Source organism: Chiloscyllium plagiosum, chromosome 2 (genome assembly GCF_004010195.1).
Source record: "Chiloscyllium plagiosum isolate BGI_BamShark_2017 chromosome 2, ASM401019v2, whole genome shotgun sequence".
Classification (NCBI taxonomy): domain Eukaryota; kingdom Metazoa; phylum Chordata; class Chondrichthyes; order Orectolobiformes; family Hemiscylliidae; genus Chiloscyllium; species Chiloscyllium plagiosum.
Window position 1 is genome coordinate 93,775,921 of NC_057711.1, and position 22,656 is coordinate 93,798,576.

Sequence of the window (22,656 nt, forward strand, 5' to 3'; positions counted from 1 at the left end):
CCCTACTCTGGCCTATCACCCTCACCTTGACCTCCTTCCACCTATTGCATTTCCAACGCCCCTCCCCCAAGTCCCTCCTCCCTACCTTTTATCTTAGCCTGCTGGACACACTTTCCTCATTCCTGAAGAAGGGCTCATGCCCAAAACGTCGATTCTCCTGTTCCTTGGATGCTGCCTGACCTGCTGTGCTTTTCCAGCAACACATTTTCAGCTCTGATCTCCAGCATCTGCAGTCCTCATTTTCTACTCTAGTGATGGTCAGCATTGTCTCTTCCAATGTGCTGAGGACATGTGCCGCTGCCTGAACCCTATTTGTTACATACTCCTGTCTGTGTTTGTGTATCTTGTTGTTCTACAAGAGAGTGGAAAGTGTCCAAGGATAATACACTCACTGCATGAGGACAATAGTTTAGTGGTTGCCATGTACATGCCATGAATTGTGGTGTGTCTTACAGCAGTGGTAGATAAGGGTCAATTGAAATAAAGAAAAAACTTACATTGGTACAGCTTTTTACACAGCTACCATGATTAATGTTTTTATAACCAATGACAAGGTATAGTCACTGTTGTAATGTAGAAAATACACTCAATTTGTGCACAGTAAACACTCACAAACAGCAATAATGACTAAATAATCTCTCTTTGTGAGATTGGTTGGGGCTAACTACTGACCAGAATATGAGAAAGCTCTCCACAGGATGTTAGTATTATTGTCCTCCATCTGCCTTGGGTTTTTGTATTCAACTGGAATAGGACTTAAATCCCAAACCCTATGGCCTAGAACTATGAGTGAGAAACCATTAAGTGAACCATTGCAGAAACTTTAAGTTATAAATGATTTTTTTTTCATCAAGAGTATGGATGAGTACTGAGTTATAATGAGTGAATGAAAGTTGGTTGTTTAAGCAGTCTGTTTCATTTGGAAACAGATGGTATTTGACCTTGATTATTTTTGTGAGATCATTGAACTTTGTGTGGTACAATATCCAGCTCCAGTATCTATGCTGGTATTAACTGCAGAACTAATTGCCCTTACAATCTGGAGGCTCTGCTAGTTCCATAGATTCATGGAGTCATATACACCGTGCAAACAGGCCCTTTGTCTCACCATATCTATGCTAACCAACAAACACCAAACTACACTAATTCCATTACCTATATTTATTCCATAGTCTACTATGCCCTGACATTTTTAGTGCTCATCCAGATACTTCTTAAAAGTTGCGAGAGTACCACCTCCACCACCATCTTAGGAAGCATGTACCATACATGTCTGAGTGAAAAAAATATAGTTTTCAGGTACCCTCTAAACCATTTACTTCTCATCTTAAACTTATGTCTTCTGGTCATAGACATGTCTGCCACAGGGAAAGACTCATGATCTACCTTGTGCCTCTCATGATTTTCTGTAGCTCAGCCAGACCCCCTCAGTCTCCTCTGTTCCAGGAATAACAAACCCAACCTATTCAGTCACTCCTCAAAACTGTGACATTCCATCCCAGGCAACATCCTGGTGAATCTCCTCTGTACTCTCTTCAGTGCAATCATATCCTTGGATAGGATAGCAACCAGAACCACACACAGTATTCCATCTGTGGCCTAACCAATATTTTATAAAGTTGCATCAAGACTTCCCTACTCCTATATTCTGCACCCTGACTACTGAAGGCAAGCATCCCATCCTTCTTCACCAACCTTTCTACCTGTGCTGACATCTTCACAGATTGATGGACTTGTTCACCAAGGACCCTTTATTCCTCTGTACTCCCTCGGGATTTACCATCCATTGTATATATCCTTCCTTAATTAGAACACCTAAGATGCATCACCTCATACTTACTGGGATTAATTTCAATCTGCCATTTCTCTGCCCTATTTGCCAGCTGATCAATATCACACTGTTGCCTGAGACCATCCTACTTGCTTTCACCAACACCAGTTTTTGTGTCATTTACAATCTTGTTAATTATAGCTTCTGTATTTACATCCAAATTGTCAAATCACATACCAAACAGCAATGATTCCCGCACTGGTGATCAACCGTTGGTCACACAATTCCAGTCATAAAAACAACCTTCAACCCTTTGCATCCTATCTCTAAGCCAATTTTGGATCTATTTTGCTAGCATGTCTGGAAATGCATAGGCTCCAACCTTTTGGAACCTTGTCAAAGGCCTTACTGATGTCCCTGTAAACCATGGACACTAACCTCATAAATATATTTAATTAACTTTTAAAAAAAAAACACAATTAAATTAGTCAGGCAGGATCTCCCAACACAAATCCATGCTGGCTATCTCTGATCAACTTCTGCCGTTCCAATTGTTGATTAATCCTTACCCTCAGAATGTTCTCCATTAATTTTCCCCACTCTGATGTCAGACTAACTAGTCTGTAATTACCGAGCCTATCCTTATTAAACAAAGAAACCATATTAGCTTTCCTCCAATCAAGTAGCACTCTCCTGTGGACAGTGCAGTATTAAATATCTCCACTAGGGCCCTGGCAATCTCCTCATTTCTCAGGAATACATCTCATGAAGCCCTAGAGATTTATGCCTGATAAAATATCTAAATTATTGATCTTAACATGCTCAAAAACCTCATCATCCTAACTCCAATCTCTAGTTACAAAATCTTTCTCTTTTATGAATACATGTGAAAAATATCCATGCAAGGTGTCACGCATGTCCTTTGACTCCATTCAAATTGCCCTTTTGATCTCTAAAATATACTTATAAAATGCCTTGGGGTTTTCCTCAATCCTATCTGCCAAAGATATTTCATGGTTCCTCTCTGCCCTCCTAATTTCTTTCTAAGCACCCCATATACACTCTGTGTACTTCTGAAGGCGTGCCCTGTTTTTAATACATTGATTCTGGATCAGTGGTGCTGGAAGAGCACAGCAATTCAGGCAGCATCCAAGGACAGGCAAAATCGACGTTTCGGGCAAAAGCCCTTCATTGAACCTAGCATATGCTTCCTTTTTTTCCTTTGTCAAATTCTGTATCTCTTGATACCCAGGGTTTCCTGTACTTGCTGTCCTTGTCCTTCACTCTTACAGGAATATGCTGGCCCTGAACTTTCGCAACTCCTTTTAAAAGACAACACTTTCCAATATAGACTTACCTGCGTGTTGCTGTTCAAAGTCAAAGTTTGCTAGATCCTGTCAAATGATACTGAAATTATCCTTTCCCCAATTTTGACACCACTTCTGCACTATCCTTATCCCTTTCCATAATGACTTTGAAGGCGGAGTTGGGTACTGCAGTCGCTGGAGATTAGAGTCCAGATTAGGTGCTGGAAAAGCACACAGAGGTAAAAACAATGACTGCAGATGCTGGAAACCAGATTCTGGATCAGTGGTGCTGGAAGAGCGCAGGTCAGGTAGCATCCAAGGAGCAGGAAAATCGACGTTTTGAGCAAAAGCCCTTCATCAGGAATCTTAACGACTTTGAAACCTACAGCATTATGATGACAATCCCCAAAATGTCCACCTATTGACGTTTCAACCACTTGTAAGACTTCATTTCCTAGGATCAGGTCGAGAACAACCAAAGAAAGTTACAACACAGGAACACCCCCTCTCTAAGCCCGTGCCGATCCAGATCCTCTATCTAAACCTGTCACCTATATCCTAAGGGTCTGATCCCCTCTGGTCCCTGCCCATTCATGTATCTGTCTAGATATACCTTAACTGACAGTATAGTGCCTGCCTCTACCATCTCCACTGGCAACACATTCCAGGCACCCATCACCCTCTGGGAAAAGACATTTCCACACATATCTCCCTTAAAATTCTCCCCTCTCACCTTGAACTTAAGGCCCCTAGTAATTGAGTTCCCCCCCCCCCCCACCTTCCTCTGGGAAAAGCTCCTTGCTATCCACCCTGTTCTATACCGCTCCATCTTTCGAATGAAAATAATTCTTATCTACTCAACCTCTCTTCATAGCTAGCACCCTCCATACCAGGCAAAATCCTAGTGAACCTCCTCTGCACCGTCTTCAAAGCATCCACATCATTTTGGTAATGTGGCAACCAGAATTGTATGCAGTATTCCAAATGTGGCTGAACCAAAGCCTTAAACAACTGTAACATGACCTGCCAACTCTTGTAGTCAATACCCCACCCAATGAAAGAAAGCATGCTGTCTGCCTTCTTGACCATTCTATCGAATCAAAGTCTTGTACAACTATAACATGACCTGCCAATTCTTGTGTTCAATTTCCTCCGATGAAGGAAAGCATGCTGTCTGCCTTCTTGACCACTCTATTGATCTGCACTGCTATCTTCATGGTACAGTGGACCTGAACTCCCAGACCTCTCTGTACATAAATTTTCACCAGGCTTTTCCATTTACCATATAGTTCACTCTTGAATTGGATCTTCTAAAATGCATCACCTCACGTTTGCCCAGATTGAACTCCATCTGCCATTTCTCCACCCAACTCTCCGATCTGTCTAGATTCTGGTGCACTCTCTGACAGTCCCCTTCACTGTCTGCTACTCCACCAATCTTAGTGTCATCTGCAAACTTGCTAATCAGACCACCTATACCTTCCTCCAGATCATCTATGTATATCACAAACAACAGTAGTCCCACCACCGATCCCTGTGGAACACCGCTGGTCACAGTTCCCCATTTTGAGAAACTCCCTTCCACTACTACTCTCTGTCTGCTGTTGCCCAGCCAGTTCTCTGTCCATCTAGCTCGTACACCCTGGACCCCATATGACTTCACTTTCTCCTTCAGTCCACCATGGGTAACCTTATCAATCGCTTTACTGAAGTCCATGTATATGACATCTTCCCTCATCAATCAACATTGTTACTTCCTCAAAAAATTCAATTAAGTTGGTAAGACATGACCTTCCCTGCACAAAACCATGTTGCCTATCACTGATCAGCCCATTTTCTTCGAAATAGGAATAGGTCCTATCCCTCAGTATCTTCTCCAGCAGCTTCTCCACCAGTGACGTCAGGCTCAATGGTCTATAATTACTTGAATTATCCCTGCTACCCTTCTTATGCAATGGGACAACATCAGCAATTCTCTAGTCCTCGGGGACCTCACCCATCTTCAAGGATGCTGCAGAAGATATCTATTAAGAACCCAACTATTTCCTCTCTCAATTCCCTCAGTAACCTGTGATAGAATCACATCCAGACTTCACAACTTGTCCACCTTAATGACTTTTAGAATACCCAACACTTCCTCCCTCCTTCTACGGACTTGACCTAGAGTAATCAAGCATCTATCCGCCATGTACCTCTCCTCGGTGAATACCGATGCAAAGTACTCATTAAAAATCTCACCCATTTTCTCTGACTCCAAGCGACACGGTGGCACAGTGGTTAGCACTGCTACCTCACAGCGCCAGAGACCTGGGTTCAATTCCCGCCTCAGGCGACTGACGTTGTGGAGTTTGCACATTCTCCCCGTGTCTGCGTGGGTTTCCTCCGGGTGCTTCGGTTTCCTCCCAACAGTCCAAAAATGTGCGGGTTAGGTGAATTGGCCATGCTAAACTGCCCGTAGTGTTAGGTGAAGGGGTAATTGTAGGGGAATGGGTCTGGGTGAGTTGCGCTTCGGCGGGTCAGTGTGGACTTGTTGGGCCGGAGGGCCTGTTTCCACACTGTAAGTAATCGAAGTAAAATCTAAGTTAATTTTCCTCCTTTTTCTCTGAGTGGGCCCACCCTTGCTCTAGGTACTCTCTTTCTCCTTATATATGAATAAAAGGCTTTGGGATTTTCCTGAACTCTGTTTGCTAAAGATATTTCATGACCCCTTTTAGCCCTCTTAATTCCACTTTTCAGATGGGTCCAACTTTCCCGATATTCTTCCAAAGCTTCGTTTGTTTTCAATAGCCTAGACCTTATGTATGCTTCCTTTTTCCTCCTAGCTAATCTCACATTTTTACCAGTCATCCATGGTTCCCCAATCTTGTCATTTCTATCCCACATTTTCACAGGGACATGCCTGTCCTGCTCTCTAATCAACCTCTTTTTAAAAGCCTCCCACATATCAAATGTGGATTTACTTTCAAACAGCTGCTGCCAATCCACATTCCCCAGCTCCTGCTGAATTTTGATATAATTGGCCTTTCCCCAATTTAGCACTCTTCCTTTAAGGACCACTCTCATCTAAATCTATGAGCATTCTAAAACTGGAATTGTGATCACTATTCCCAAAGTAATTCCCTACTGAAACTTTATCCACCTGGCTGGGCTCATTTCCCAACACCAGTCCAATCTGGCCCCTTCCCAAGTTGGACTCTCGCATGTACCCTTCTGTATTTGAACTATCCATGTACACAAAGTTCTCCTGGATGCACTTGAAAAATTCCATCCTGGTTAATTCATTCACACTAAGGTGATCCCAGTTAATATTAGCAAATCTGATATCCCTTACTACCATAAACCTATTCCTCTCACACCTGTCTGAGATTTGCCTACATATCTACTTCTCTAACTCCTTTTAACTATTTGGAGGCCTAGAGTATAATCTTAGCAAAATGATCGCTTTTTTTTATTTCTAAGCCCTACCCAGATGGTCTCATGAAAAACCCTCTAAGACATCCTCCCTCATTAGATGTGCAGGTTAGGTGAGTTGGCCATGCTAAATTGCCCGTAGTGTAAATATAGGGGAATGGGTCTGGGTGGGTTGCCCTTCGGCAAGTCGGTGTGGACTTGTTGGGCTGAAGGGCCTGTTTCCACACTGTAAGTAATCTAATCTAATCTAATTACTGCAGTGATGGTCTCCTTTATCAATAATGCAGTAGCCCCACATCTCTTAAATTCCATCCCCTCCACCCCACCATCAGACCTGAAATCTCGACATTCTGCAATGTTGAGCTGCCAGTTTTGCCCTTCCTTCAACCATATTTCAATGATTGGAATATGGTATTGTTAAAATGTGCTGATCAGCACAGCCTCAGAATGAAGGGACCACCCTTTAGAACTGAGATAAGGAGAGATTTCTTCAGCAAGAGGGTGGTTAATCTGTGGAACTCATTGCTGCAACAGGCTGTAGACACCTAATAATTGAGTGTATTTAAGATGGAGATAGCTAGGTTTTTGATTGGAAGGGGTTCAAAGATTATGGGCAGAAAGCAGGAGAATGGTGTTGAGAAATATATCACCTATGATTGAATAGCGGAGCAGACTCAATAAACCAATGACCTAATTCTGCTGTAATGTCCTATGGTCTTCCCTTTTTAAAGAAGACTGCTTTCTCTTCTTACCCACCTTCTCCAGCAAGGACACTAAATCACAGAATCATAGAAGGAGGACAATTGGCCCATCAGTCTTGCAATGGCTTTTCACATTAATATCATTACCTAGTGCCAATCTCCTGTTTTTCTTCATATCCATGCACACCATTTCTATCCAAATAATCATCTGATGCCCTCTTGAATGTGTCAATTGAATCTGCCTCCATTACATTTCCAGGCAGTGGCTTCCATGCTCAAACTACTTGCTGTGGAAGAGTTTTTTTTTCCCATATGATCCTTGCTTTGTTTGTCCATCCTTATAAATCTATGCTTTCTCATTCCTGGTCCTTTTACTGGCAGAAATGGCTTCTCCCTGCGTATTTCACTTAGCCCGCTCATAATTTTGAAAACTTCTGTCAAATCTACCATGTCAGGGAACCTTGGAGTATGCTCTATTCCTTGGTGTGCCATATTCAGCCTCCTTGCAGATTGTCTTTCCAACCATTTGCTTCATCCAAAGTGTGCCTCGCTTTCCAGAGATGCAGGCTACTTCAGGTGGTAGAAGCCTCAGGCCTCGTACAAACTTGGAGCAGTTGGGAGAGCTTCATGCTGAATGGCTGGATAGTACTGTCTTTAAAATTATCTGGTAGTACATAGTTTTCATACTTCATGCATTTTAACTAGTACGGCAGATTAATTGTGCACTATAAATCCTGCTCCTGTTTTCAGGTCTATTGTTCTCACAGCTCTTTTTACTAATGGTACGGAGCCAGCATTAAGTGATTTTCCAGTGTCTAATGACACTTCTGTGGACTTGTAAAACTGGCAATCCCACTCAGACCATCCAAGTATCAGGTGTGAGAAATGGGATTTGAGCTTATTCTTATGACAGAACAAACTGAGACTTAGTCCAGAGGTGGAAATGTATAAAGTTTACCAACTACACATCGTACTGTCAGAATACACCAAGGCTCTTTGACAGCTCCTCTCAAGCCCAAATGTGTAAATGAGATCTCTGTTTTCTCGATGTAAACACTGACATCCACTCTTTGCTGGTCGGTGTCCTACTTGGCCCTTACGAAGATGGTCATGGTTGTTGGAGGTCAATCATCTTATCTCCAGGACAGCTCTGCAGGAGTTTCTCAGGATAGTGCCCTCAGCCCAACCATCTTCAGCTGCTTCATCAATGACCCTCCCTCCATCAAAGATATAGATGCTGATAATTAGTCAATGTTCAGCAACATCCATGAATACTGTAGCAACCTATGTTCAAATGCAACAAGGTTTGGATGATATCCAGGGCTAGACTGATGAGTGGCAAGCTACAGTCATGCCACACAAATGGCAGGCAATGACCATTTTAATTAAGAGACAGACTAATTACGGCTCTTTGACATTTAATGGTGTTACCATCGCTGAATCATCCACTATCAACAGCCTGAGTGTTACCAATGACCAGAAATTCAACTGGACTTGCCACATAAATACAATGGCTATAATAGCATGTCAGAGGTGAGGAATACTACCATGAGTAATTCACCTCCTGACTCCTCAAAACCTGTTCATCTTTGACAATGCACAAGTCAAGCATGTGATGGAAATATAGCCCACATGCCTGAATGGGTGCATCTCCAACAACACTCAAGAAACCTTACACCATTTAGTCAAAGCAGCCCATTCAATTGGTACCATATTCACAAATTTTTATACCCTCCACCACTGACACTTAGTATTGCCAGTGTAAATTATCTATGCAGTCCACTGCAGAAATTCACCAAAGATCCTTAGACAGCAACCTTCCAAACACAAAATGATTCCTATCTACGAAGACAAGAGCAATAGATACATGGGAACACAACCATCTGCAAGTTTCTTTCCAAGCCACTCACCATCCTGACATGGTGAGTGACTTGGAAGGAAACTTGCAGATGCATATTGCCACTGTGGGCGGGTCAATATCCTGGAATTCCCTCCAAGAATGGCATAGTGGACTTCAAAGGTTCAAGAAGGTGGCTGATGAATTTAAGGTCAGCTAGGGGTGGGAAATAAATGCTAGCCAGCCAGCGATGCCAATGTCCCACAAATATATTTTTACAAATATACATGCTACACAAGTCTTGTTTCACCAATTTGTCTCACTTTCTGCTCCTAGATTCCTTTGACATGAAACACATAAAGGATTTCCACATCAACTACGTTCAGTTTCATCATCAGCAGATTGAACCAACAGCTGATCAGTTTATGTTGTATGTTACTGATGGACAGCATCAATCTGCAGCAGTGCCATTTTATATTATAATCCAACCAACCAATGACGAGCCTCCAAGCTTCCTTGCCAGAAATATTACGGTAAGTGATGGACACAGTACCTAGCTTCCAATTAAGAAAATTGGTAACACAGCTCTCGGGGACAACCTGAGAAGGTTACATTCAAGTTGTTCAGCTAATAGACTTGTGAGTTCACAAGTGATAACAGTGAAACACAAGCTTCTTCACCCACAGCCTGTTCTCCACAAGGATGTGCCTATGGCAGTAACTAAAGTTTTCTAATACTTGTGGGGCTGGAAAAGCACAGCAGTTCAGGCATCCGAGGAACAATGTTTCCAGCCAAAGCCCTTCATTAGGAACAAGGCTGTGAGCTGAGGGAGTGGTGAAATAAATGGGAGGGAGGTGGGGCTGGAGGAAGGTAGCTGAGAGTTCAATAGGTGGATGGACGGGGGGTGGTAGTTATGGTGATAGGTCGGAGGGGAGGGTGGAGCAGATAGGTGGGAAGGAAGATGGACAAGTAGGTGCTGCCTGACCTGCTGTTCTTTACCAGCATCAAACTCTCTACTCTAATCTCCAGCATCTGCAGTCTTCACTTGAGAATTTTCTAATACTTGATCCAGGTGGCCAAGTCTTGGAGGTAAGTCTGAACAATGAGACTTGAATCCTATTCTCAAAGACTGATGAGTTAGTTCCTTTGCAAGGTCAAAATGCAGAAGAAAATCAAAACAAGGCCCACCCCGCCCACCTCTGCCGCCTCTCCACCCACCCCAACCACCACCTGCAGTAGGTAGCTTTGGCACATAGACTCTAGATCAGGAGAAGGCGGAGTGCTTTTTCCTATCATGACATACCAAATAAACTCTCTCTCTCTCTCACTGCAACCCCCAGGTCATCTCCTCTGCCCTGAAGCATTCCTGGTGAAGGGCTTTTACCCGAAATGTCGATTTTCCTGCTCCTCGGATGCTGCCTGACCTGCTGTGCTTTTCCAGCACCACTCTAACCTAAATACCGAATAAATACTTATCCAGTAATTACTCTGAGTAAGGGTTAGATTGCTCATAATCCCATAAGTCAATCTGCATTTTCAGGCTATTTATATTATTTTATAAACTTATTGCATTGAAGTATATCCAAATTAGCACAGGTAAACTCTCTGCTGAAAACTTGGTCATTGTGGAAAGTAATTATTCTGTAGAGCGATGCTGGTGAGAAAATTTCAGTTTGCAAAAGCACTGCTTGTTCAACCAGTCAAGGAATGAGTCTTGGTCTCCACACTCTGATATGTGGATAGAGCTGTCCGTGACCTTGACCCTTCTTTCTCTTGCTTCTGTGCTAACCCTCTTCAGCTCCCTCCATAGCACACCCTTGTGATTGTTGATCCTTCATCTCTTCATCTTCCTCAGTCCCAATGTAAGCAGTGATGACATAATTTACTATGTCCAATCAACTTGCAACTCTCTCAGGAACTCACACCAAAGATTATCACCAAACTCTGTTGCGCAAAAAGAAATGAGAAAGGTCTGAGGGATTCAATAATGAGAGGTCATGTGTTCAAAGTGAGAGGAGAAAAGTTTAAGGGGGATACGCATGGATGTGTTGGGTAGGCTAAAGGGTATTAAGGTGGACAAATCCCCAGGACCGGATGGGATCTATCCCAGGTTGCTGAGGGAGGCAAGGGAGGAAATAGTTGGAGCCTTGACAGATATCTTTGTAGCATCCTTAAACGCAGGTGAAGTAGCGGAGGACTGGGGAGTTGCCAATGTTGTACTCCTGTTCAAGAAGAGTAGTAGGGGTATTCCAAGTAACTACAGATCACTGAGCCTGACATCAGTGGTGAGAAAGTTGCTGGAGAAGGTACTGAGTGAATGGATCTATTTATATTTGGAAGAGAATGGGCTTATCAGTGATAGGCAACATGGTTTTGTGGGGGGGAGATCATGCCTTACCAACTTAATAGAATTCTTTGAGGAAGTGATCAAGTTGATAGATGAAGGAAGGGCTGCAGATGTCATATACAGGGCCTTTAGTAAGGCATTTGATAAGATTCCCCATGGTTAACTAATGGCGAAAGTGAAGTCGCATGGTGTGCAGGGTGTTCTACCTAGGTGGATAAAGAGCTGGCTGTGCAACAGGAGACAGAGTAGTAGTTGAGTTCAGGTCCATTGTACCCTGAAAGTGGCTGCACAGGTGGATAGAATGGTCAAGAAGGCATATGGTATGCTTGCTTTCATCGGAAGGGGTATTGAGTGTAAGAGCTGGCAAGTCATGTTAAAATTATACAAGACCTTGGTTCGGCTGCATTTAGAATACAGTGTACAGTTCTGGTCACCACATTACCAAAAGGATGTGGACGCTTTGGAGAGGGTGCAGAGAAGGTTTACGAGGATGTTGCCTGGTATGGAAGGTGCTAGCTATGAAGAGAGGTTGAGTAGGTTACGATTGTTTTCAGTAGAAAAAAGGAGATTGAGGGGAGACCTGGTTGAGGTTTACAAAATCATGAAGGATGTAGACAGGGTGGATAGAGATAAGCTTTTTGCAAGGGTGAGAGATTCAGTAACGCGTGTTCAAGGTGAGAGGAGAAAAGTTTAAGAGGGATATATGTGGAAAGTACTTTACACAGAGAGAGATAGGTACCTGGATTGCGTTGCCAGCAGAGGTAGTAGAGGCAGTCACAGTAGATTCATTTAAGGTGCATCAGGACTGGAGTAGTATCAGATGATTGAAGGTGGAAAGTACTTTACACAGAGAGAGATAGGTACCTGGAATGCGTTGCCAGCAGAAGTAGTAGAGGCAGTCACAGTAGATTCATTTAAGGTGCATCAGGATAGATGCACGAGTCGGTGGGGAGCGGAGGGATACAGATCCTTAGGAATTTGGCAATGGGTTTAGACAGCAGATTTGGATTGAAACAGGCTTTGAGGGCCGAAAGGCCTGTTCCTGGGATGTAAGTTTTCTTTGTTCTTTGTTCTTTGCTTTAAGCCTATATTCACATCAGGCATTTAACCATTGAGATAAAGTTAATAACAATCAGGTAACTCTGCCACTAATAATATATCTGACCCTTGAGAAACACAGTTAAAACCATTGAATTGAATTCAAGGTCAGAATAGCATTTAAATATATTAATAAGCTAACTTATCCTTGATCCCATGTGTTGATATCATCTTTATCAGTCTCCCATGTGCAACCTTGTCAAAGGCTTTGCCGAAATCCATATAAACTACAACCTCCCGACCCTCGGGATGTAAGTTTTCTTTGTTCTTTGTTCTTTGCTTTCAGCCTATATTCACATCAGGCATTTAACCATTGAGATAAAGTTAATAACAATCAGGTCTCTCTGCCACTAATAATATACCTGACCCTTGAGAAACACAGTTAAAACTATTGAATTGAATTCAAGGTCAGAATAGCATTTAAATATATTAATAAGCTAACTTATCCTTGATCCCATGTGTTGATATCATCTTTATCAGTCTCCCATGTGCAACCTTGTCAAAGGCTTTGCCGAAATCCATATAAACTACAACCTCCCGACCCTCATTTATACACCGGATCACCTTCTCAACTTCTCTCACTTCTGAGTCGACTTTCAGGTTCTCCTCTGTCTTTCTTTGACAGGACAAGCTAACCAACTGCGAGAATATTGGCCTCAGTCCTGTTGAGGTGCAACCCATCTAGTCCTCCATTCAGCATCATCTCTCTAACCGCATATTTACCAACCTAGTCTTCCTCTTTCTGTATGTACTTACAAACTCATAGCATCCTAAGATTTAATCATCTTTTTTATCTCTCTGTCCTTGGGGCAGCATGGTGGCTAAGTGGTTAGCACTGGTGCCTCACAGTGCCAGGGACCTGGGTTTGATTTCATCCTTGGGTGATTGTCTGTGTGGAATTTTCACATTCTCCCTGTGTACACGGGTTTCCTCTGGGTGCTCTAGTTACCTCTCATAATCTAAAGATATACAGGTTAAGTGGATTGGCCATGCTAAACTGCCCATGGTGTCCAGGGATGTGCAGGTGAGGTGGATTGGGCATGAAGTGTAGGGTTACAATGATTGGGTAAGGGGATGAGTCTGGGTGGGATGCTTTTTGGAGAGTCAGTGTGGACTTGATGGACCTGATAGCCTGCTTCCACACTGTAGGTATTCTATGATTCTAACTCCCTAAATTCTGTTAGTAGGCTCTCATCCCTTTTTAGGTCTCTGACTTCCATGGACTCCTGTTTCAAACCATTAACATTTCAGCCTCAGTGTCCTGAATCACTCAATGATGTCCTTGGCCCAGGCACCAGCAAGACAATGCAACATCCTGCTGTCAAATCTATGGCCAAAAAAGTACCTGTCTGTTACCTTTGCTATCAAATATCCTACCGTTATTGCCCTTCCTTCCTACCTTCCTACCCTTCCTACCCAAGGTACAATGAGCCTGGCTCTAGCTGCAATCCTCAGAAGAGTTGAAGCAGGAACTTGTTTGTAGAGTGAGATGCCCTCCATCACAATCTGACTGTTTTTCCTGACTACCTAGCCATCACTCATTCCTTTTCTATCTGGACCCTGTTCAGATATAGAATGACCACATCTAGAAACATGTTGTCTATGAAACTATCAGTTCATGGATGATCCTATAGTGATTTCAGCATCCTCAAAACATAGACTTTGAGTTGCTGAAGTTGGGAGATACTTCTGAAACAATGCAGTCAGTTGTTGTCTGTGCCATCAATATGCCCTCAAAATGTTTTTCTTTCTTTGTCTCCCACTTTGTTTGAGTGTTGTCCCAGGTTTTGCAACTGGGGTGGAGGAAACTGTTAGGTAGTGGAGCCAGTTGACACTAGATGTTTGTTCAGATGGCTGGGGGTGTTTTGTGTCTAGGAAGCCCTGATATACCGAGAGTCTTCTCACCAGAGATGAAAGAATCTTCCTCAGCTTGTACTTCAAATGGTCAGAGCAGGGGCAGACAGGGTGGAGTTGGATGTGGTAGCCTGATGACATTTGGAATGCCCTGAGAGGCATCCTGTATGTAGTTCTTCTTCCAGCTGGGTACCTCTTGGCACTAACTTGCCTCCTTGTGTAGTATGTGCCAGGTTCCCTGGCCCCAGTTGCCATGCCTTCAGTCAAGAGAACCAAAGACTGTGTGATGTAGTGTAGGCCTATAGCTTATCCAGCAGCTGGAGTGCTGGATCTGGCTTTCCCTGGCAGCCACCAACCTGGCCACAGAGGCAGACAGACATTCTCAGGCTTGACGCACCTGGGCTCCCATTGTATAGCTACACTGCTGCAGCGTCTAGGCAGTTTGGATCATTGTGTCTGATATACTGTCTAGTGCTGTTGTTCCTCCCTATATATGTGGACAAAATCCCTCAATACCAACATCACAAGATCCTTTCCCGCCATGGGATGAGCAAATGTCTGGTCTTTGACAGACTGCTATTGCCAACAGCCTGGGTTTTTTTTGTTCCTTTACCAGCTGTGTCACAGTGAAGTGCTCACCAAACATTCTCAGCCTGGCTTTCCCATTGAGGTGTCACTACCTGGCTTGGTGAGACTGCAGGAAGCAGCCTTGCTAATGCTTCACTTCAGGCTTCTGCATTGTCTTCAGAGGATGAAGTGGTGCCTTCTGGTTGAGCAGCTCTCTTGCATCTTGTAAGTAACACCATGATCCTGCGGCCCTGTAGAAAAACAGGTTGCTCAACCAGAAGGCACCTCCTCAAGGCAGACAAGGCTAGTGGTTAGAAGTTGTGTGAACTGAATGACAATGTCACTGGGGTTACTAAAGAGATTTTCAGTAGAATGAAGAGTGGAACTTATTAGTTAGTGGGATATGGATGTCTCAGCATCCCAGCAGGAACAGCCTTGGTCTTCTGTGAGGAATGGATTCTCTTTTTGAATGGGGTGGGGAGCCTAATTTTCTGCCCTCTTGTGGCTCTCCTGGAATGAGGTAAGAAGGGATTAAGTGAGTTGAAAGCACAGCTTTTAGTATTGTTGCAGGTGGTCAGAAAGGTGTACTGGGTGAGTGAGTCGGCAATGCAGAAGCCAGGCAGGATTAATGGGGTGGGAGGTTGGGGAATGTGACAAAGTGAATGTGACATTGAGATGGCACTGACCTTGATTCAGACTGCCAAGGTCTAAAATTGTGTCCTCCTCTGCCAGTCCTTTGAAAAGAGGATGCCCCTGCCTTAGTCCACGAGGACTTCTATGTCCCTGTTCGTGCCATTTCTTTCATTCTCAGGCTTCTTCAGACTGACTGTCCTTCAATGAGTGGAGCAGCTTTGGAATCAAATGCTTGTCAGGGTCTGCGGCGGCCTTTGAAAGATGGCATGACCAGCAGGGAAGCTTATTTTTCAGGGGACATCTAGGAAATGATGATTTGTTCCATCACCAGCATGTTGTAGGACGAAGCCAGCAGCACCGTGGAGGTGGTAGTTACCGAGGTAGTTTTGGTAAGATACAGTGAGAAAATTCCTCGTGGCAAGAACCCCCTCCTTCCTTACCCCGATCCCCAACAAAATTCGACTGAATTGACACTTGAGCTGAAACAAAAGTAAAGTTCAGTCATTGTGTTTTATCCAGGTTTCTGAAGGTCAAGTACGTGAACTGGATCCATCAATAATCAATGTGGCTGATCTAGACTTACCCACAGACAGCTTGGTATTCATTATAAAACAGCAGCCCAACCATGGAAAGATCGTGAATGGCAATGATATCATCCAGTACAAACATCAAATCCACAGTCATGAAGAGCATCTTGTGCATGACTTCACAATGGATCAGCTGAAGCATGGTATTTTGGATTGCAATGCAACAGACTGAAAAGGAATAATGTGTTAAAATAAAAAAAACCTATAAGTCATAGATCCCCATATTAATCTGGAGGCTGAAGATGCAATGGCTGTAGAGGATGCTCCCAGTTTATATTGGGGATGAGAACCTAAAGTGGGTTGGAACAGAAAAGATTAAAAGATAACTTTGTAGATGTTTCCAAGATGGTGAGTAGTTTTAATCGAGTAACCAGGTAAACAGTAGTCCCTCTCGCGAGTTAGTCAATAACTGGTGACCACGTCCACAAACAGAGAATGCTGGAGAAACTCAGTAAGTCTAGCAGTACCTGTGGTGAAAAAAATGTGGTTAACATTTTGAATCGGATATGACTTCTCCAGAACAGTTCCAATCAGATTTCCAGCATCACCAGTATTACCAATGATCACAGATTCAGAATCTTTGCACAAAATTGCAGATATAAATTTAGGACCAACCTTAACGCACAGAAATTAACCAGATTGAGCCCACTTCCTCTGAAAAGACTGTGGGTTGGACAACTTCTTGAGAATGAGGAAGTGACAGGGTTTTGGAGAAACAGCAACACTGCTCTATCAAAGAGCCAGCATAGGCTCAACAGATCAAATGCAGTATTGTTTTCTTATTTCATGACCTGGTATGGGCAGCACCGGTTCACAGTTTGCAGGCAACTTGAAAATTGGAAATGCATGAACTGATGAGCAGGCCATCAGAAGACTTCAGGAAGATGTTCAGTCAATATTGAAGAGATGAGGCGTGTGCAGAATGGCATGAAAATTTTGGCAGGAAAATTGAGGAGTGGTGATACTATTTAAATGGTGCAATTTTAAATAGTGCAGGAACATATAGGCAGAATGCCCCAAAAGTTAAAGATGGCAAGTTTAATTATAGGGATGTTAAAGAATGTGTAGAGGAATTTTGGAAACAAAGGTACAGTGTATAAAAGTAATAAAGTTATGTGAATCCTTTTCTAAGTCACCTGTTAGGCCTGAATGCAATTATTGTGGATAATTCCAGGTATCATAATTTTGGTGAAATCTTTGAAATATGAGGAGTATGTAAGAGGAATTATTGTATCCATCAAAGCAGGGCAGGTTCAATGGAACTTTAATCTGTGTTCAGATTTACTAAAGGTATTAACTGAATAAATAAGGAGCTTCTGTTTCTTGGCAAAGTGGAGGAAAATCAAAGAACTAAATTTAAGGTAATTGGCAAAATAATCAGAAGTGAGATGAGGATGGTTGTTTATTTTCACAGTAAGTTGTTACGATCTACAGTATGCTAAGAGAATGGCAGAAACAAATTCAATAATGGCATGCAAAAGTGAATTGGATGTAAACCTGCAATGGGATTTGAGTAGGGGACTGCCGCTGATTGGGTAGTTCTATGAATAAGTTTTAATAGATACATAGGGTGAGACTCATGCAGGCTTGATAAATCTGACATTGGGACTAAATATGTACTTTGACACTGCATTTGCCAGGAGCAAGACAGATGGATAATTTTGCTAGAGAGTGCATCATCACCCATGAGTTAGTTTCTAATCGGGCAGAACTAATCAGAGGCTCTGGAACTTGCGTAGGTCCACCTGAGAGTGTTGGACTGCCAAATCAGATCAGAGACCATGAGGGCATAAGATGATTTGTTTTTATTCTATTTGGAGAAAGTGATTATCAGCTCTCTCACTGCTTCTCTTGCAGGAATGAAGTTAATGTATAAGCATGATGACTCCGAAACTAAGACGGATAGTTTCACCATTCAGGTGTCAGATGGCAAGCATACAGTACACAAAGTCATTCAAGTCACAATTCTTCCAGTGAATGATGAAAAACCATTATTGAGCAGGTATGTTCCTCTTATATATGGACTCACCATCATTTTGATCCCAAGTTATTCCCCACAAAGAACAGTACAGCAAAGGAACAGGCCACTTCGGCCCTCCAAGCCTGCACCACCACATTTTGCCCTTCCATGCTAAAACTGCTTTCACTTACACAATCCTTACCCCTCTATTCCCTTCCTATTCATGTATTCGTCCAGGTGCTTCTGGAATGCTGCTATTGTGTCTGCTTCCTCTGTCATACTGATCCAGGCACTCACCATCCTTTGTGTGAAAAACATGCCTAGCAGATCTCTTTTAAACTTCCCCTCTTGCACCTTGCTCCTGTGTTCCCCAGTAATTGACTCCTCTACTCTGGGGAAAAGCCTCATACTTTCCACTCTATCCATGCCATTCACAATCATATAAACTTGTTTTAAGACACCCCTCAACCTTCTGTGTTCCAGTGAAATCCCAGTCTATCCAACCTTTCTTTATAGCTAAAATCTTCTGTACCAGACAACATCCTGATAAACCCGTCCTGTACCTACTCCAAAGCATCCATGTTCTTCTGGTAGTATGGTGACCAGAACTGTACACAATATTCCAGTGAGGCCTAACTAAAGTTCTATAAAGCTGCAGCATAACCTGCTATCCATATTCTCAACGACCCTTCCAATGAAGGCAACATGCCAGAAGCTGTATTACTACCTTATATACCTGCTCTGTCATCTTCAGTGATCTGTGAACCTGCACACCCAGGTACATCTACATATCAATACTCCTATGAGTTCTGCCATTCACTGTATAATTTCCACCTGTACTTGGCTTTCCAAAATGCATCACTTCACATTTGTCCAGATCAAACTCCATCTGCCATTTTTCTGCTCATGCCTTCAACTGATCTATATACTGCTGTAACCTCTGACAATCCTCCTCACAAAGTAACTGGACAACATGTTTCAATGAAATTAGAGGACAGAATTCAGAGCGTGTCCTTTCTATTAAAGTTTTTTTTTCATTTTTGATTGTGCATCTCCTCCTGGAGAATGAATTGATGACTCTTTGTTCCTTGCTTGTTGTGGATTAGTTGGTTGTACTAGATGGACATACAGATTTCAATAGTTACGTATTATGTGCTTTACTGTCTCAGTCCATTCAACATGGAAACAGTACTGTAATAATGAATAGCAAGCAAATTGAAGTCATAGAAATTTACAGCATAGAAAAAACCCCTTTGGCCCATTGCATCCATTCCTGGCCAAAAATAACCACCTAACTATTTCTAATCCCATTTTCCAACTCTTGGCCTATAGACTTCTATGCCTTGGCATCACAAGTGCATCGAAACACTTCTTAAATGTTATGAGGTTTTCTGCCTCTACCAGCCATACTACACCTTCCAGATTCCTACTACTCTCTAGCTGAAAAAGATTTTCCTCACATCTACTCTGAACTTTCTGTCCCTTTCCTAAAGTCTATGTTCTCGGCCATTGATCCCTCAGTGGGAAAAGTTTCAATAATTCTTGTAACTTCATCAGATTGACACCACATTTTAATGTATGCCTGGTTCTGCTCCTGGTATGCCCTGTTATGGACCAGGCCAGACTCCCTCAAAACAGTTCAAGAAAGTAGCCCGGACCCTAACTTTGTCAGTTGTTTTAAGCAGATGTACATTGGATATTCCAGGAGAGGCAAAGTTGGTTTACTGGTTTAGTTTTAAACAAAACAGAATTTATTTACAAGATTACCGAATGAAACACAAACAAAAGGGAATAGAATATCGAATAATGAAAACCCAACAAACTATAGAAACTTAATGATGCTGTTCCAAATACTTGCAACAATCCCCACTCTTGGCACTAAAGGAAAAATCAAATACACGGTCTTACAGGAGCGACGTCAGAGATAGAATACCAGCCTGGAGCTGCTTCTTGAGGTCCAGCAGCTTCAAAACACTACTTTAAAAAAAACAAACCAGAGAAAAGCTGAGCAGGGAGAACTGGCCACTCTCCTTTCAATGTAGAAGCTTTTGTTTTCAAAAAACTGAAAGCGTATTGCCTGAGACAGTATCTGTTAGCCATCTGTTGGCCCTAAAACACTTCAGCTTAGACTTTTCGGAGTCTTTACCTTTTACGACCTCTCTGAAAAAAAGAACATGGACAACATAACCTTGTTAAAGGAGTAGCTTCCTCATAGCCCTCATGCACACTCCTTTGAACCAGGGTTAATCCCGTAACTTTAAAGTAACAGGAGAATAGGGGGCATACAGGGCCATGAGGTCACAGATTGTGGCAAAAGTGAAGACTGCAGATGCTGGAGATTAGAGTCGAGAGTGTGGTGCTGGAAAAGCACAACAGGTCAGGCAGCAGCCGAGGTGCAGGAAAATCGACATTACGGGCAAAAGCCCTGCATCAGGAATTAGGCTGGGAGCCTGGGGGGTGGAGAGAGAAAACACAGATTGTGGTTGAACACAATCCTAATGCTTCTGACAGCCTAGTGTTCCTCATGGATGCCCTGTCTTGAGTTACTGGATTTGTTTAAATTCTAGGCCATTTAGCATGCTGATAGTGTATTCAGTTATGGGCACCTTATGTAAGGTAGGATGCTGAAGCCCTGGGCAGAGTGCAAAGAAGATTTACAAGACTGATGCCAGGAATGAGGGATCTTAGACAAAAAGGAAGGTTTGAGAAATTGATCTTATTTTCCATTGCACAGAGATTACAATTAAAATTAATTATTAATAATTTTGACAGGGTAAAGAAGGATATACTGTTCACATTAGTGGCTGTGTCAGTAACTAGGAATCACAATTTCAAAGTAGTCATCAAAAGTGCTAGGAGTGGATTGGGGACAAACTTCATTGTCCAGAGATTTATTAGGATTTGGAATGCGCTGCCTTGGAGAGGGATATATTATGGACTAGGCCAGACCACTCAAAACATTCTTAAGCAGGCAGCCCAGACCATAACTTGGCAATTTGTTTCGGTAAGTGTACAGTGAAAATTACCCGGAATAAGCTAGCTAGGTTGATGACAGTATTTTAAAACAGACAAAAGTTTATTCACAAAATTACACAATGAAATGCAAAGAACAGAATAAAGAACCCCTACAGAACTCAGTCTATCCAAACTAGACTCAGTTATGTTGTTCCAAATACACATAACAGTCCCATGAAGCAAACCCCTTTAGAAACCAGTGTAAATGTATGGAACAGATGCTTACAGGTTGGAGTTAGAAGGGCAGAGATAGACAGAGTTTCCACTCAGCTCACTGTTGAACTCCCAACCAGTTCAGGTCTGAATTAAACTGCTCAGCTAGAGAGCTGACCACTTCCCTTTTACTATACAGGTCACTTCTAAAACATGGCCACTTTGGCCTGAAGTCTCATCTGTTTACATATAACCAAAAGGCCTCTTAAAATCCTTTTCATCTCTGTACCAAACCAGACTGATTGGGGACCAGCCTGGTTTATTAACCCTCTGAAAAAAATCAAGGACAAAGAATCCTTGAGCCAAGAATCAGCTTTTAGAAAAAAAGGGGCTAGCTTTGTGACACGTGCCCCTTAAAAAAGAACGAATCATCAATACCAAAAGATGACTTCATTCTTAACCATTCAAAAACCAGGTTAGTAGTCTAAACACACATATACACTATACTAATTGTAAACATGCAAACATGCATAACCACATGCAAATTCAGGCCGCGGTATTCCCAACACCGAATGCCTCTATATCTCATTTGAGTCTTGATAACGCATTGGCAATTGCGTTTTGTGACCTGCCACATGCACAATTGTCAAATGAATGGCTGAAACAACAAACTCCATCTAAACAGTTTGGCATTTTTGTTCTTGAATCTTTCCACAAATGTCTATGAGTTGTGATCAGTGTATACGATTGTCTCAGATGCATTGCTTGTAATATGAACTCTGAAATATTGTAAGGCCACCACCAAGCTTAATGTCTCTTTTGTCACTGTTGAATATGTCTGTTGATAAACATTCAACTTCCTCGAAAAATCCCTTCATCACCTTCCTGCGGGAACACCGCACTGACACCTACATCACTGGCATCGATAGCCACCTTGAAAGGCTTCATGTAATCCAGTGTGGCTAATATTGGGGCAGTGGTTAACACAGTTTTTAGGATGTCAAATGCCTTTTGACAGTCTGTTGTCCACTGAAACTTCTTGCCTTTTTTTAACAATTTGGTGAGTGGAGCAGCCACATTGCTAAATTTCGACATAAACCTTCGGTAAAATCCACTCAACCCCAGGAACTGTAGTACTGCTTCTTTTGTCAACAGTGTGGGAAATTCCCCAATTACTTTATTTTTTGCATCCCGTGGGGCCAGTTGTCCATGTCCAATAACATGGCCCAAAAAAGTGACTTGGGGGCTTTGGCAAATTCACTTTTAGCTAGGTTTCCCACCAAGTCCGCTTTCTAAAGTAAATTGAATAATTCCAATAAATGCTGTAAATGTTCTTTCCAAGGGTGACAACAATCACCAGGTCATCAATATACATCACATAGTTGGGTAATCCAGTGATGACCTTATTACTCAGT

General features: G+C 42.5%; 1 protein-coding gene across 1 annotated transcript in view; it reads left to right on the forward strand.

Moving 5' to 3' along the window:
- The window catches only part of frem1a (Fras1 related extracellular matrix 1a), a 313,938-nt gene that overhangs the window by 160,948 nt on the left and 130,334 nt on the right, over positions 1-22,656 (forward strand). Inside the window, exons 18-20 of the mRNA XM_043714338.1 lie at positions 9,364-9,560; positions 16,046-16,256; positions 17,971-18,115. Coding sequence (XP_043570273.1) covers positions 9,364-9,560; positions 16,046-16,256; positions 17,971-18,115 — 553 coding nt within the window. The remainder of the gene's footprint in view (positions 1-9,363; positions 9,561-16,045; positions 16,257-17,970; positions 18,116-22,656) is intronic.